Raw genomic sequence first — 18,912 nt, 5'->3', positions numbered from 1 at the left:
GGCATCTCAAACAGAACAGTAAAGTTTAATGATCTTTGAAATTTGTAAAGCTTTCAGTTCAATGCAACACTTACACCTATTAAAAAGAATGTGTTCAACATTTGAGTCTTTAATGAAACAAATTGGTTACACATGTATCATTCAAAGTATTTTCCATCAGTGGCTACTACTTTCTCTCATCTTTTGGGCAGTGCATGAAACCCGCGTCAAAAAAATTGTTCAGCTTTTGAAGCGATCCATGAATCGATCCAATTTGTGACATCGTCATGAGATTGGGAGTGTTGGTCAGCCAGGCTATGCACCATTGATCTAAACAGGTGATAGTCAGAGGGAGAAATGTCTGGAGAATACGGAGGGTGGGGTAGGACTTCCCATTTTAATGTTTCCAAGTATATTTTGACCTCTTTTGCAACATGGGGTCGAGCGTTGTCGTCCTGCAAATTCACTTTATCGTGCCTCTTGCTGTATTGCGGCCATTTGTCTTTTAATGCTCTGCTCAAACACATTCATAATGAGCACTGTGATAGTTTCACTTGGTTTTAATAGCTTACAGTACATGACGCTGAGCTGGTCCCACCAAATGCAGAGCATGATCTTTGTGCTGTGAATATTCACTTTGGCCGTCGACAAGGAAACATGGCCGGAATATCCCCATGATTTTTTGCTTTTAGGGTTTCGTAATAAACCCATTTGTCATCCCTGGTAACAATGTGATGCAGAAATCCCTTCAGTTTTTGCCTCTGAAGTAACTCTTCACAAACAGTGTTAAATGTCTCTTGGTTTCAGCTCACATGGGACCCAAGTTCCTTCATTCTGAATTATGCCCATAGCCTTAAGATATTTTTAAATGGCTTGCTGTGTCACTCCCACTAATTGTGCCAATTCTTCTTTAGTTTGAAACGAGTCTTCACTCAGCAATGTCTCCAATTCTGCATCTTCGAAAACATTCTCTCTTCCACCACTATGCTGGTCTACGATGTTAAAATCACCATTCTTGAAGTGTTGAAACCACTCGTGACACATTGTTCCACTAATAACATCCTTACCGCATGTACCTGAGAGCATTTGATGAGACTCAGCTGCTGTTTTCTTCATATTGAAACAAAACAGTAACACCTCCCGCAAATGACGAGAACTAGGCTCGTGAACTGACATTTTCAATCAAGAACAACTTAATGATGCACACACAAATTGACTAATGTTTGAATGAGGTTAGGTTGACCGAGGTCCAAGCTAACTGCCTGACATCTGCAATCTGTTTCTTTCAACTGCTACTTACCGCTGTCACCACCTATCGACAAATGGTGGAAGCAAAGTTGTACACTTTGTATAATAAAGCATGGCGAACCCTCCACAAATGCAAAAATGATTTTCCATGTTGGGGATGTATTATGGAGCCAGTATTGCACCATTGTTGGAGTTAGTCACTTTATAAAGTTGTACAATTAACTCATCATGAAGATCAATTTAAATTGGACATGTCTCAAAACATGAAAATTTTGCAATATTTGACCACACAATTCATCAGCAACAACTAGAAAAATCATTAGTACAAGAATATGTGTAAATGTTGTTTGTTGATGTGGCCTATAGTCTGAAGACTAGTTTGATGCCTCTCTCTGTGCTAGTCTGTCCTCTTCGCATCTGCATAACCATTGCAAGCAACATTCATTGTATTCCGCTTACCATATTCAAGTGTCAGTCAACTTCTACACTACCGGCCATTAAAATTGCTACACCATGAAGATGATGTGCTACAGATGCAAAATTTAACTGACAGCAAGAAGATGCTGTGATATGCAATAGATTAGGTTTTCAGAGCATTCACACAAGTTTGGCACTGGTGGTGACACCTACAACGTGCTGTCATGAGGAAAGTTTCCAACCGATTTCTCATTCACAAACAGCAGTTGATGAGTGTTGGCTGGTGAAACGTTGTTGTGATACCTTGTGTAAGGAGGAGAAATGTGTACCATCATGTTTCTGACTTTGATAAAGGTTGGATTGTAACCTATCGTGATTGCGGTTTATCGTATCATGACATTGCTGCTTGCGTTGGTCAAAATCCAATGACTGTTAGCACAATATGGAATTGGTGGGTTAAGGAGCGTTATACGGAATGCCGTGCTGGATCCCAATGACCTAGTATCACTAGCAGTCGAGATGACAGGCATCTTATCCGCATGGCTGTAACGTATCGTGCAGCCACGTCTTGATCCCAGAGTCAATAGATAGGGACGTTTGCAAGACAACAACCATTTGCACGAACAGTTCGACGACGTTTGCAGCTGCATGGACTATCAGCTTGGAGACCAAGGCTGCGGTTACCCTTGATGCTGCATCACAGACAGGAGTGCCTGTGATGGAGTACTCAGTGACGAACCTGGGTGCACGAATGGCAAAATGTCATTTTTTCAGATGAATCCAGGTCCTGTTTACAGCATCATGATGGTCCCATCCGTGTTTGTTGACATCGCAGTAAACACACTTTGAAAGTGTGAATTCGTTGTCGCCATACTGGTGTATCACCCGGCGTGATGGTATGAGGGTGCCACTGGTTACACGTCTCGATCACCTCTTTTTCACTTTGACGGCACTTTGAACAGTGAACGTTACATTTAAGATGTGTTACAACCCATGGCTGTACCCTTCATTTGATCCCTGCGAAACCCTACATTTCAGCAGGATAATGCACGACTGCATGTTGCAGGTCCTGTACGGGACTTTCTGGATACAGAAAATGTTAGACTGCTGCCCTGGTCAGCACATTCTCCAGATCTCTCACCAATGGAAAACGTCTGGTCAATGGCGGCCGAGCAACTGGCTCGCCACAATATGCCAGTCACTACCCTTGATGAACTGTGGTATCATGTTGAAGCTGCATGGGCAGCTGTACCTGTACATGCCATCCAAGCTCTGTTTGACTCAATTCCCAGGCATATCAAGGCCATTATTACGGCCAGAAATGGTTGTTTTGGGTACTGATTTCTCAGCATCTATGCACCCAAATTGCGTGAAAATGTAATCACATGTTAGTTCTAGTATAATATATTTGTCCGATGAATACCTGTTTATCATCTGCATTTTTTCCTTGGTGTAGCAATTTTAATAGCCAGTAGTGTACAATTTTTACCCTCATACTTCCTCCCACTACGAAACTGACGGTTCCTTCATGTCTTAGGATGTGTCATATCAACTTCTCTTCTTGTAGTTGAGTTGTGCCATAAATTCTCCCCCCCCCCCCCTCCAAGTTTTATTCAGTACATCCTCATTACTTACCCCATCTATCTGTCTAACCTTCAGCATTCTTCTGTTGTACAACTTTTCAAAAGCTTCTCCTCTTCTGTTGCCTCAACTACGTATCATCCATGTTTCACTTCCACACATGGCTGCACTCACTATAAATACCTTCAGGAACAACAGCCTAACATTTAAATTAACTTAAAAAAAATTCTCTTTTTCAAAAATGATTTTCTTCTTATTAGTACTCTGAATTATATATCGTCTCTACTTCAGTCCTCATAAGTTATTTTTATCTCAAAGTAGCAAAACCCATGTACTACTTTAAATGTCTCATTTTATATTCTAATTTCTTCATCATAGCCTAATTTGATTCAACTATATTCCATTATCCCAGTTTTTACTACTTTTATATTCATCTGAAAATGGCTTTTTGGGGTACTGTCCGATTTTCAGATCCATTACACCTGGCAGAATTACATTGTCATCGACAAACCTTGAACTCTTTATTTCTTCTCCCTGAACTTCAATTACGTTTCCCAGTGTTTGGTTTATTTTACTGCTAGCTCAGTTTAGAGATTAATAACACTGAAGATAAGCTACAATGCTGTCTCACTCCCTCCCAGCTGCTGCTTCCCTTAGATGTCCTTCAGCCCTTATAACTGCAGTCTGCTTCCTGTGAAAGCTGTAAATAGCCTTTCACTTCCTGTACTTTATCCCTGATACCTTCAGAATTTCAAGTTTATTCTGGTCAACATTGCAAAGAGCTTCCTCTACTTGTATGAATGCTATAAAAGTAGATTTTCCTTCCTTCAACTTATCATATGAGAAAAGTTATAGGGTCAGTATTACTTTGCATGTTCCTACATTTCACTGAAATCCAAATTGATATACTGCATGCTGGCTTCTACCAGTTTTCCATTATTCTGTAAATAATTCTTGTCAGTATTTTGCAACCATGACTTATTAAGCTTATGGTTCTGTAATATTCATAACTCTCAGTACTTACCTATATTGGTACTGGAACTATTAGATTGTGGTTGAAGTCTGAAGGTATTTTGCCCATCTGATTTATCTTGTACACCAGGTGGAATGATTTTGTCATAGTTGTTCTGGCAATGGTATCAATAGTTATGAGGGAATGGCATCTAGTCAGTGGCTTTGTTTCAACTAAGGTCTTTCAATACTTTGTCAAATTCTTCTCACAGTATTGCATCCCCCATCTAATTTTCATTTATGTCGTCATATTTTTTTAAAAATAATACTGTTTTTTAAGTTCACTTCCCTTGTATAACCCTTCCCATTCAGCTTACCCTTTATTCCTTAATACTGGCTTGCCATTTGAGCACTTGATACTCCTACAGCTGGTTCTCGTAACATCTCTTTAATTTACTTATAACCAGCACCTGTCTTTCCTCTAATTGCCATACCTCTGCTGCCTTGCATTTGTGATTTAGCCATTTCTGCCTACCAATTTTAAGCTTTGTCAATCTCATTTTTTATATGTCTGGATTCTCTTTTGTCTGTTTCATCTGTTGCAGTTTTTTATTTTTTCCTTTTATCGTCTAAATTCAAAATCTCATTTTTTATCCAAGGATTTCTACAAAACCTTGTCTTTCTTTCCTGTTTGATCCTCTGCTACTGTTTCTAGTTTGTCTCTCAAAACTATCGATTCATCTTCAATTTCATTCAATCTTTCTCTAAAGTGCCCTTTGATAGTCTCAAAAACCTCTGGTTCTTTCAATTTATCCAGATCCTGTCTCCTTAATTTCTCACCCTTCTTTAATTTCTTCCATTTTAATCTGCAGTTTATAAACAGTAAGCTGTGATCAAGTGTTCACATCTACCCCTAGAAATGTTTTGCAGTTGAAAATTTTTATTGAAAATCTCCTTCTTCCCATTACATAATCAGTCTCTTTCATATATATATGCCTTTCTTTAATTATTCTTAAAGCAAGTTTGGGCAATGATTAAATAAAGCTCTGTGCAAAATTCTGCCAAGTGATTCTCCTTTCATTCCTTCTCCCTCAGTCCATGTTCTCCTGCTGTTTTTCCCTCCTCTTCCTTTTCTTGCTATATAATCCAAGCATCCTATTTCAATCCTATGGTGTGGAATAGATACAAAGGCCTAGTTGAAGGAAAAGTAAATGTCAGGTTTTGATATATCAATAGGATACTGTAAAACTGCACTTTGTTCGTAAAAGAGATTGCCATGACCTTCAGTGGGGATGCACATCCATGTTCAGTCTCTGGTGGGAATCTAATATTAACAAACATGGAGGGCATGGATGGGGACTGTGGATAGGTGGCACCAAGTGGGAATGTGAACCAGCCAGGGAGCATGCTGAGATAGTTCGCACATATGTGATAGACATTGTGTCCAGCTAGAACATGCTCAACACAACTGCCTAATAAGCAGGAGATCCCAGATTTGTGTCTCAGACTGGCAAACACTTTCGCTCATCCTTACTGATACCAAAGGTATCTCAAGTACTGTCTTCTCCTGTGGATACTGTCTCTTCTACAGGGAACACAGTCTTCATCACCACTTGTCCACTTGTGAGGTGTGTCAGTGATAGGTCTAGGAGCCCCGTACAGGGAAACATGGACCAGAGAGAACTCAGGATGTTACACCTAACCACCTAATCAGTATGAGACAACGTCTTCACTGAAACTGAGCCAGTGTGACTCACTTCACCTGTTGGGAAACTTACTGTGTACCTTATCAATGGGGGCAACTGCATGTGGTTAGGGTTCTACTGATTACTGGTAATTCACATATGTGGTGAAGAATGGTCCACTTGGGGAAATAGCAGAAAAGGATGGGAAGTAAACCATGTGAACTCAATATGTTTGCTGGTGCCTCATTTGACACGTTAGACTATTCCTTTACCCATTCAAGGAACAGGGTGCCACCTGCTGCAAATTGTGTAGCACAATGCGACAAAACATGCCTGTCAACTGGGCTCCAGTATCGTACTTGGATCATTCCAGTGACCGGCAGAGAAGTTTTTCACAGAGTGCTAACAATTTTTACAATTTGCAGTGTTGTCTCCAGAATAGATAGTGACCCCAAGTTTCTGGGACAAGCTAGGCTGCACCCTAGGTTTGACTCTAGGTATGAGCATAGGTTTACGTAAATGGATCAGTAGTACACTACGCATCTGAGGCTGCTACTCAGATAGCTGACTGTGTGTGGGTACATAAAAGAGGGTTTTTTAGAGTAGGGAATGCTCTACCCAGTCTAGATTACAGTAGATGTAGGAGACATGGAAGTATCAATGTAAGATCCAAAGAAATGGCACAGTGATTAATGGTCAACGCATTCACAACGAAGTGTTAGAGTTTGAAGTGTTTCTAAAAAGACCCTGTACAGGAAGCTGGTTGAAACCTGAAATTGAATGCAGTGAAATTTTCAGGAAAAATTTAAGTGTAGATTGAAAGGATGGGCTAATGGGAAATGGAGGTGGTATATTTGTTGCAGTATGCAATAATACACTAAGACAGAAATTAAAGCTGCCTACAAGATTTTTTGGCAAGACACCCTATCAAGCATGGGCATAGAATTGTAATTGGATAATTCTATTGGCTACCATATGGACCTCTTGATGCAGTAGAAAACATTAGAGAAACCTTATTTTGCTAGTACCTAAGACCCCCAATTATACTGAGATCATCAGAGCAGATTTTTACCATCCATCAATCAGTTGGCAGAATTACATTTTTGTCAGTGATGGATGTGATGAGACATTCTGCAAAATTGTACTAAATGCCTTCTTTGAGACTTCAGGCTCATAGCAGGAGCATGTACAGGACCTATGGGTCATGTTTAAATAATAATTGACCATGGACTTGGGGACCTACATAGAAAAATTCATGATGAGAGAACCTCTGCATGGTATACTTTCACTGTAAAGAAACTTTTAAAGAGACTACTGCAGCTACTGTAGATGTAAAAGAAAGTGTAGGGCTATAGGTCGAGAAATGCTGAATGAAACATGGCAATCAAGGGAACAATATGTGAATCGTTCAATGACTACCAGAGCAGAACATTATTGAAAGGTCTGTCACAAAATCAAGACAGATTCTGGTCAGGTGTAAAAGCTGTTAGTGGCACCAAATTTAGTGTCAGGCACTCAAGAATGAGACAGGGACTGAAATTGATGGTAGCAAAGCGAAAGTAGAAATGCTGAAATCAGTTTTTAAATGTTCCTTTACAAAATAAAACCTAGCAATAATGCCACAGTTTGATTCTCACACTACTGCAAAGATGAGTCACATAGATGTGTGTGTCACTGTTGTTGAGAAACATGTGAAATCATTAAAATGAACAATACTTCTAGCCGTGATGATTCTAGACCATATTCACAGTTGAGTTAATCTTCTTTTAACCATAATATATCAAAGATCACAAAAACTGACAAAGTGGATGGATGGGTTTCTGACTGGAAATGGAGGGAAAAAGGTCCTGTGAACATGCCAGGATACACATAATTGTACTTTGCCTTCCACTGTGTTGGCTCGCCACTTGCCTGGAACTTAACCTCCAAATGTGGTGTATGCACAGACTGCATGTTCATCTATCTGAAAGGACCCATGATGACATGCAAAGAGGGCTTGAAATGTTGTGTGATGTGTTTGGTGTCTGTGAGGGTTCTTGTTTTGGTGTATTCATGCTGCCTCTCAATCATTTCCATCTGCTTGGCTGTACACAAACACTACCTCAAAGTGTTCCTGACATGAATACCAGACCATTCTACAGTTTACAGTATGCTGTGTCAATCACATAGCCTGCAATGCAAAGGGAGCATATGGCGTGTGGTCAGAGGAATTCATTCGTCAGTGCCACCTACCATTGTAACAATGCATTTCCAGACACATATTCATATGACCTTTTTTCCTCCATTTCCAGTCAGGAAACTGACCCTGCAGTTTGTCAGTTTTATTATGTGTACCTATTCTGTATGCTTATTGTTGAAAGCTTGATCAAGTAAAATTTGTAACTAGATTGAGGATTTCTTGATGGGACCCATCACTGTGGACCTGAGGGCTAGATAAACCTGTGGTAATTTCTTACCCCATAAGAGGCAACTAAAAGGAGTCTTGTATTAGTCAAGCTTTTACACTGACTCATTAATTTCAGGCCATTTCACAAGCTGGGGCACCAGGTTCCAGACAATGGCTGCTAATCTGGATAGCCATTGCTATGCTGGTAGATGCATAGGGCTAGAGCCCCCAATTGGATTGTGCAACATCAGAATAAATGATCCTCAATTAAATGGATCAAACTCACGTGTATTAGTGATAATTCCAGACTTACAACACTAAGACATTTGCGTATTTGGCCATCAGAAGGATTCAGGCAAGGACAAATGGAAATGGACAGTTCATCCAGTTATTTGTATGCTCCAGAACTCACCCAATGTTTTTCAACTACATAGCCACTTTTTGCTGTTGAATATACTGATTATAGATTCAGAGAAGTTGCTGCAATAGAGAAATTAAATAAAGGATCTCTCTTGGTCAAAACTTTGAATGCTTATCGATTAAAGGCACTTGAAGCCTATGACAAGGTCAGGGATATAATAGTTGCCTCCTGTTCTCATAACAAACTCAGGTGGATTCAGAGTCTCATTTTCCATCAGACCTAGTGCTATAAACAGATAAACAACTGCTAACTAACCTAGAGCAACTGGGCATTCATTTTGTTTGTGGCATTCAGAGAGGACCTAAGAATAATACGGACAATACTGGTACTTTCATCCAAACCTTTGATGGAAATGCTTTATCTGACAAAATTAAAGTCTTGGTTTATAAGTGTGATGTCAAACCATATTGTCCTCCTATGAGATGTTTTAGGTGCCAACAATTTGAACATATGTCCGCCATCTGTACTATTGAGGCTCCTTGTGGCACAAGTGGAAGAACAGTGCATCAGAGCAGATCTTGTAAGCAATCCCCTACATGTGGAAACTGCCCGAAATATGCCCACCCCATTCCCCTGCGTCATTTGCTTACATGTTCAGTTTTCAGGAGGGAGAACAAAATTAAGGAATATAAAACACTTGACTGCTTGTGATATAAGGATGCTAAGAAAATATTTGAATGGGTTCATCCAATCGATATGATGTCAAACTTCACAGACATTGTGTCCAAATCAACACCTAATGCAAAGATAAGCTCTCAAACAGCAACTTCTGGCCCTAGCCACATGTCAGTGCCTGTTTTTCAGTTGTGGGAGGGGACAAGCTCATTCAACCACCCCATTACAGCAGCCAGATGAGCTTTATACTTCTGTGGCATCACCAGGGAAGAGGACATCTGCCAAGATAACCCACTCCCAGGACAAAATGAACCAGCAGACTATTACCAATCAGTGGCTGTGAGGGCCTCAGGCTGTAAGTTATTCAAACAAATTGGCGTCCTCTTTCTCAGAAGTCATACAAGAATATCATTGCAGAAATCAAAACCTCAGAAACAAGAAGGAAAAATGGAAACTTAAACTGAATTCTTGTGAACTGGTTGATATGCCTGCACCTCCAAGGCACCTATGAATCACACATTCAGGTGTTGTGTGACTCAGTAGCAAGTAACTCATATTCCTGTTTTCCTTTCATTGCTTTCTCAAATCTCAGTCTGATATTCCTTCAATGGATCTTTAACAGCTACCATTGCCACCTGCCACCTGGCAGCTTTGTCAATTCATGGCCACCTACTCTGCAGTCAGTATAGAATATCAGCTGACATGGTTATCAGATATCTAACTTCTCACTGTTAAAACTTACAAATTCTGTTGTGAAAATCATTCTAACACTGAGAGAGGATCTGGAGGGGTCTGCACACTCGTGTGCCCTGACACCTTCATTAAGTAAGTGACTAAACACTGCATTAGAAGCTGTGGTTGTTTTTGTCCACAGGTCACTCAAGGCAATGTATGTAATATTTATCTTCCCTCAGACAGAGCTGTACCATATCATGAGCTTGTGGAGCTAGTGGAACAGCTGCATTCATCTTTCCTTCTATTGGGGGACTTCAGTGCCCTCAATTCCCTGTGGGACAGTAAAAATACATCTAGCAGGGGTCAAGCAATACAGCAGTTAATTTCGGAAGTGAAAGTCTGCCTGCTGCAACACGTTTCAGTATGGTCCTTAGAATGTACCCAGCTATAGATGTTATGGTCTGCAGTGCGAGCATATCTCTGTTGATCCAGTGGTACATACATGGCAACCTCTGTGACAGTCACTACTTTTCTTTCACTTTCTCTTTCTCGGACTAATGCCAAATGGAACACACATTATGTTGATCACTTCAGAAGCCAACTAGCAAGCTTCCACTTCAAAGGTTCTTTAGACACTATTCGGGAAAAAGATATCGGAATGGTACAAGATATTATTGACAAAGTTATACACACTGCAAAAGCAATGATACATTATTCTGTAGGTCTCCCCTGCAGAGAAAAATTAAAACTACTACATCTGTCATTGTGGAGGGGCACTTCAGTGACACAAACACCATCCTTCTACAGAACATTTAACAGATTACAAGAAACTTCAAGCGAGTGCACAGTTTTTAACAAAAAGAAGAAAGCAGCAGTGTTGGGAATAGTATGCATCATCCATGGGAGCCCACACCCCATCTTCTCAAGTATGGACAAAACTCCACTGCATCTGCAACAGTGCATAGTAGTTCTTAGCATCTGTGACACACTCCACTGAAGTATCCAAAGCAGTAATGGCTATTATAATTTCCTAGTCTGAAAACACCTGACAGAGCAGAACTACTTATCCTTCCATGCACAAGACCTCAAATCATACAGAGTCCCATTTAATGAATGGGAGTTCTGCAGCACTTTAGCAGTGTGTTGAAGCTTCGTCCCAGAATCTGATAAAATCTGCAATCAAATGCTTACTCAATTAAGCAACATCAGCATAAAACAAATACTGAGATTTTTCCATCACATGGGTGAGAAGGGAAAGTTCCCTTCTTGTGGTAGAAGAGTATTATTGTACCTATCTTGAAGCAGCGTAAAACAAATACTGAGATTTTTCCATCACATGGGTGAGAAGGGAAAGTTCCCTTCTTGTTGTGGAAGAGTATTATTGTACCTATCTTGAAGCAGCATAAAACAAATACTGAGATTTTTCCATCACATGGGTGAGAAGGGAAAGTCCCCTTCTTGTGGTGGAAGAGTATTATTGTACCTATTTTGAAGCTGGGAAGAGATTCTCAGATTTTGACTAATTGTCAACTGCTCTATGTAATGAAATGGCTGTGTAAATTATTTGAAAGAACTGTATTGTAGCTTGGCAATCAGATGACATTTATTGGAATTACAATGTGTCCTTCATGCACTTAGAGCAAAACAAATATCTGTAATCATCTGATCACTGCGTTATTTGATCTATGGAAGGCATTATGATTCTACTTGGTGTTATCACACCCTGTCTACACTGCATGAATGGGATTTTCAGAATTTATTGAGAATATCCTATCCATCCAGCTCTGGGCCTGGATAGGTTCAACTCTCAGCAACCAATATATACAGGAAACTGGCATCCCTCAGGGATCACATTTGAATGTAACAGTCTTTGCCATTGCAGCCAGTGGTACTGTGAATGCACTGAAACCCTTAGACTCACCATCATTTGCCTCTATAATGCTCTCGATCATAACACATTAGAGTGCCATCTTCAGAGGACCATATAGAAAGTACATACCTGGATTTTGAATCATGGTTTCTCCTATGAAAATTCGTGTCATGCACTTTTGTCAACTCAGGACTGTGCATCCACACCCACTTTACCTCAGTAACCAGATACATTTTCATTGAAAATTCCAAATTTGTAGGCCTTTTATTTGAAAATATGTTACCATGATTACTAAATAAATGCCAGATAAAGGCAAATTTCATGACAAAACTTGTGTGACAAAACTTGTGTGACAAAACTTGTGTGACAAAACTTGTGTGACAAAACTTGTGTGACAAAACTTGTGTGACAAAACTTGTGTGACAAAACTTGTGTGACAAAACTTGTGTGACAAAACTTGTGTGACAAAACTTGTGTGACAAAACTTGTGTGACAAAACTTAATACTTTCAGATTCCTCTGCAGCAGCTCTTGGAGCACAAACCACACACTTCTGCAACACTACAAAGTTTTGATTTTATTCCACCTGGACTATGGATGTCTTGCCTATGAGTTGGCAGTATCATCAGTACTGAGCTTGTTAGATGCTGTCCACCATAGTAGCATGCAGTTGGCAACTGGAGCCCTGGAGCCTTCCTTTTGAGCCCCATAGACAGCCTCCTGGTGGAAGATGGTATTGCACCACTGAGGGTCAGACACCAGCAGCTCTTGGTGAACTATTCAGCCACAACTGTCCAAAAATGGGTAGACCAGTTGGGGTATAATTGGAGTATCTGTACAGGGATTTCCAGCTACCCCATCATGTCAGTGTACATAAGAGCTCCCCTTCAGCAATCCCCATGGATTGTACCCAGTCCTATGATTCCAATGGACATCACCCATAGCTCTAAAGAAAATGATGACACCATCATTCTCAGACATCTATTCCATTCAGTTCTCCATAACTATCCCAGTTTGACATGCAGCTACATAGATCGATCAGAAGTCAGTGACAAGCTTGCTTACACTTCTGCACACAAAGGGCAGGACAAGTGCCTCTATCATGTGCTTGCAGCGTGTTCACTGCAGGGCTGGTTGCAATGCCACAGGCTCTGTACGATGCATTACAACTCTCACTTCCTGGTATGTAATAACCTCATGAGCTGCATACAGTGTTACCCTAGAAATCTTTGTCACTAACACCAAATGCTGATTAGTTGAACTCCACAGCTCCAGAAACACCATAACATTCATCTGGACTTGGAGCCACATCAGCATTCTAGAAAGTGAACTCACTGACAAATTAGCTATAGAATCTACCACAGATGACAAACTTGAACTTGGAGCACTGGGCAACAATCGCAATTGCAACATCAAGTTTTGAAACCATGGAATATGGCATAGCAGGCTACCGCATTTCTGAACAGGCCGATGGAAATGAAGGGGACCATGAAGGTGTGGCCTACTTCTCTCCAAGCCTCTCAGAAGAATGCCATCGTTATGTACCAACTACCTATTGGTCACTCTAGACTTACCCATGAGTTCCTTTTATGTGAAGAGGACTTCCTCAAAACAACTTTGGTAGCCAACTTATGATAATCCATATTCTCACCATTTGTACACCCTGCTGGCTGATGTGAAATGAGTCGTCAACCTGTCTACTTTCCTAATCTCTTGACAATGGGATAGCCAATAACTAATTAATGTTTCTTGAGGAACAATAGATATTATGAAAAAATCTAATGCACCTCAGCATTTAGTGTTGGGGTCGATGTAGGGTGGCTACCTTTCACTGTGGCATGTGCTCAAGTAGTCTTGAACTACTTTGTCTCTCTGCACTATTGTGCTATTTTAAATTTTTATTTGCATATTTTCTTTATCTGTTTAAGCTGATGACTTCTCTAGACACCACAGTCATCATTTTCTCACCCCATTTATGACCATTCTTGGTGTATCATTGAGTGACCAGCTATAGCTGTTAAATCATCATAATCATCATCATAATCATCATCGTCATAGGATGGACAGAGCATTTTATCTTGGATGGACAGTAGTGACAGATGTAGAGGTAAATTCAGGTGTATTCCAGGGAAGTGCATTGCAACCCCAGCTGTTTGTGTTACATATAACGTGACCTTGCACACAGTTTTAATAGTAACCTCAGTCTTTTACATTTTCATTGTTACTAAAGTATTCAGAAATTTCCTCTACCATTATTTTAACAACTATTAATGGCTACTTTAAATACAAAGAGTTAATAATTTATGTTGTCTATAAACTGTTTCTTTATGTGTTACTGTTTTAATATTATGTAGTTGAAAAACGTAGCTGAAAAAGCTAAGGGCAAACAAATTAATGTAGTTGCAGCCTAAAAGCTCTGAGTTGATTAAAGAGGCACATAGCTATCCAATTAAGATTGTCTTGGATCAGTCAGTTTCTGATTCACATCATTTTAATTTCAAAAAAATAACATTCAGTACCACCTGATCAATTAAAAGTTTGTCCAGAAAATGGTAACAGTAATCTGTGCTGCACCTCCAGTATTTTTATTACTTAAGTTAACGTTGTGAGATGCATTTATCTTTCATTAATTTTTACTTGGATTTGCCCCCAATAGGTTTCTTTGATGGTGGGACTGGCAACATACCGAAGACACAAGCAGGAGATGTTTTTAGACCAAACTCTGATAACAGGACTTTAGAAGTGAAGAATGGTATACTAAGGAAAGCTGTGCAGAAGCCACAACCAACAACAGAACATTATGAAAATGTGACAATGCCACATATGACTAACACCAAAGAAGGAGAGTTTATGGAAGCTTTAGAATATGAAGGTGTTATTCCTGTAATTGTAGGGACATTTACAGAAAAAAAGGATGACATTGTTGCACTACCTGGTGTACCTGAGGCTTCAGATAATCAAACAGAAGTGACTCACTATCAGACAGCACGCTATGAAGTAAATAAGACTGAAAATAGTTCATTTGCTCATGATATAACTTCTATTGAAACATTTAATGCAGATGATGTGTTTAAAAATATGACTGATGAAACAACTGTTTCACTACAAGGAGCTGAAAATAAAATTCCACCATTTCAGAAAGGGGAACCACTAGATAAATTAAACATAAAGGATAAAGGAGAGGAAGGAGAGAGAGTGCCAGCATTATCAAACAATAATGCAGAATTTTCACATATTATATACAACAAAAGTGGTACAGCAGTTCTTAAGTATGAAGGTGGTACATTATTTGAGAGTAATGAAAATATTAATCCATTTCTCATCAAAACTAATACTTACAATGATAGATATTTTGATTCCACTATTAGAAAAATTGCTCAGAATGAAAAAGATGTATATTTTCAAGAATCAGATTTGGGAACCTACAACTTAAGCCATGAGCCACATGGAAAAAATAGAATTTTGTCAACAAGTATAAAACCATTTCCACAAACAATATCACCGGAATCATCAGTAATAATTAATGAGCAACCATGGCAACCAATACTCCCAAAATCTGAAGTATCAACTCACAGAAATGTTCACAGTATTCCTCAAGAAGTTCTTGCTAGTGTTTCCAGCACTCCTACAAATGTGATGAAATATGATTCTTCAGATGATGATTGGAAACCAGTTAACATGGATCATAGTGAGAACACTGCTAGTGCCACAGATAGTTACACAAGATCTGAGACGAATAAAAATAATGTTGAACATATGCTTAGAAATTCTGAAGTTAAAGATGGTACTAATAATGGTGTAATTTCTCACAGTTCATCATCAGATTTTTCAGACATTGTGATCACTGATCATATTAAAAATACTTCAGAATTTGGCACATCAACAAAAAATACTTCTGACAATTTTTCTCTTCCCAAAATTTCTTTACTTACTGACAGTTTGATAACTGATAGTTACAGTGATCACAAAATTATAGGAACTCATAGAGTAGATCCAGTGCATGTACAGAAAGTTTACAAAAATACAGATACAGTACCAAGAATTCCATTATCAGAAAAGTTTCAAAGTGTTCCAGTCTTCATGGCAGAACAATCAGAAAGTAACAAACACAGTTTGCAGAAATTGCCCAACACTGAGTCATCCATCATTGCTGATTTGCTTACCACAGTTGAGTCTGCAACAGTAGAGGCACTAGAGGACTCCTCAACACCTTGGCCTTCTGTTAGGAATAGTGTAACTAATAAGACAGAACAAATGGATGAAACTTCAGCATTTGTTAGCCAGAAATCTCAGTCAATTAGTACAGGCAGTCAGAGAGAAAATGTTACCGAAGCTGTCACTGTTAGCATAACAAAAAATGTGAACATGTCTCCAACATTACCCTTTCAACCCACTAAGCAAACATTTACTCCTCCAAATGTCAGGCAAAGTACTGGAAAACAAGAGAAGAATAATACATTGTGGGACTCTGTCTTGTTGAAGTACAAAAGTGAAACTGTTCCAGAACTAATAGAGCTGTTTCCTGATACTTTACTACGTCAAAAACAAGCAACGGCTGCACTCTCCCAAACAGTGAGACCTAGTCATTCCCATTCAATGGAATCATTATCCACCTTAGACATTACTATAGGGTCAGTAAGCCACAATATTAATGGGGGGCATAATACAATGAATACAACAAACTCAACTGCTTCACCTATGAATTCAGTTCAAGAAAAATCTCAGATGAAGAGCCCATTATTTACTGAAGCAAGGAACTATGTGGCTGACTATGTACAAGAATATTTTAAGGATTCAAAAATTACTACTGAAGACATAAAGAATATAACGGCATCTCTTTTGAAAAATATTACTACTACAGAAAATTTACACCTTGCTGAAAATGGCAGTGGGGTGACACAAGAACTGAAAATGAGTCAGGTGTTAACCTCGCATTCAAGCCATGACCAAGCTTCAGAAAAGAGTAATGTGGAGGAAGTAGTCATAGGAAGATGGAAAGCAAGGCCTACCATTCAAACACACACAAAACTTTCTTCTCAAGGATATGACAATACAAGAAAACAGCCAGAAAACATTGGTGCTAGTAACGAATCTGTTACAAAAAGTTACCATGAAATGCAGAGTCAGCTGAGTGAAACACCTCCACTAGAGAGAATTGATGGCATAACTCCCATAATCCTCCCAGAATCTGAACTTGCATCAAGAAGTAAATTGAGCAAAACATTTATAAACAGAAGACAGCCTAAGATGCACAACTATGGCTTTCAAGTCCAAGAACAAGATGACAACATGAAAATTATTCGACAAGATACACCTCAAAATTTAACAAATAATTTATTTTCCACTTCCTCAACAACTCATACAAGAAACAGAAACAATGAGGCAGAAATATTTTCAGACATATCAAGCAGAACAACACTTACTGCATCACCTACTTCACTTTACAGCACTTTGTCAACATTATTGCAAAAAGATTACAAAATGGGTTCAGGAGTAGAGCCTACTCCAGACCTCTCAGCTATAGGTACTTATGAAACAGATGTTAGACCAGACAGCAATGTTAGAAATACTGTTGTCAACATAAATTACACAATCAGCAAAGTTTCAACCAAATTTAGTAACTCTAATGGGAATAATGAGTATGTTGAAATAAGAAACAATTCAGCAACAAAAGTCCCAAACAATTATATCACTTACCAGACAAGTGTTGAACATAATGAGGATACAGAAAAGGAACCTTATAATTATTATGATCGAATAATTAATACAACTAATGAAGAACAAAGAATTGTAAATGAAATTAGTAAATTTGCCACAGTTCATATGACTGGATCAGATAAAAAAGGACTTGTAAACAAATCTACTACAGCAACTAAAGTAACAACCACAATACAACCCATCACACACAAACCTCAGTCAGCACAAATAATTGCAAGCTCTAGTGACAGAGGAAACCAACCTCTTTTCTCTATGTTGACGAAGACATTTAACAAGGTGTCAACAGATGGGAGCTACCAGCAGAATTCAATGGCTGCTTCAACAATAGTCAATGTGAAAACTGAAGTTAACACTAGTGAGACAGGTAAGTAAACCTTTATTAGAAATTATTTTAATAATGACACTTAACAACAATTAATACTCCCAGATGGAGATAACTAATTATTATATCAATAAACTGCTTCTGATACAAATAGATTTATGTTTAAGTGCTATTATATGTCAACTGGAAAAGTGAACTGGAACTCTGGCAAGTGTGGCAGCACAGTTGTGTTTATGTCTGAAAAAAGAAGCTGTAGGGTACACTCCAGTATTCTTTCAACTGGAGCCGGCCAGAGTGGCCGTGCGGTTCTAGGCTCTACAGTCTGGAACCGCGAGACTGCTATGGTCGCAGTTTCGAATCCTGCCTTGGGCATGGATGTGTATGATGTCCTTAGGTTAGTTGGGTTTAAGTATTCTAAGTTCTAGGGGACTGATGACCTCAGCTGTTAAGTCCCATAGTGCCATTTGAACCAATTTTCAACTGTAGCATTGTAGCACATGATACATCTATATGCTAATGCCATGCATAGCAGAATAATAAAAGACTGACTGGCACTTTTATGGGATGATACTTTTTGCACACTTCGAGAAGATTTATTCATAGAGTAATATGCATGAATGGGCATTTTGTTTGGGGGAAAAAACACTACACACTCTAATTCAGATACTGCATGTCATTATAAACATTTAATGTATTATGTACCTTTTGAAACTGTGTTATGTTGTTTGCATAAGTGATGACTCATTTATTCTGGCAGCTTATAAAGCCATGTTCCATAGATAGAATTATTTCCATGAGAGTTTTCTTGCTAACCATGAAGTCAATTTCTTTGCAGAAAGAACTGGGATACTTTCATAAGGTTGATTTTTCTTTGTAATATTCATAACATCACAGAGATTAGTGCCAAATAACACATTTATCCAGATGCCACTCAGTACCCTTCCCTGTTTATGTAGTTTGCACTCCACTGAATTAAAAAAATTTAACATTTTACTTCCAAGTTTTGTTGCCTTTTCTATCAGCAGTCACTACTCCATCATCATCA

The 18,912-nt window shown here is 38.9% G+C and overlaps 1 protein-coding gene across 2 annotated transcripts in view; it reads left to right on the top strand.

The window, feature by feature from the left end:
- The window catches only part of LOC126272913 (uncharacterized), a 243,142-nt gene that overhangs the window by 169,008 nt on the left and 55,222 nt on the right, over positions 1-18,912 (top strand). For both annotated transcript variants that reach the window (XM_049976187.1, XM_049976198.1), the window contains exon 7: positions 14,484-17,909. In XM_049976187.1, coding sequence (XP_049832144.1) covers positions 14,484-17,909 — 3,426 coding nt within the window. The remainder of the gene's footprint in view (positions 1-14,483; positions 17,910-18,912) is intronic.

This window comes from Schistocerca gregaria, chromosome 1 (genome assembly GCF_023897955.1).
Source record: "Schistocerca gregaria isolate iqSchGreg1 chromosome 1, iqSchGreg1.2, whole genome shotgun sequence".
Lineage (NCBI taxonomy): Eukaryota > Metazoa > Arthropoda > Insecta > Orthoptera > Acrididae > Schistocerca > Schistocerca gregaria.
Note: the sequence above shows the minus strand (reverse complement) of the source record. Positions and strands in the feature narration are given on the sequence as shown.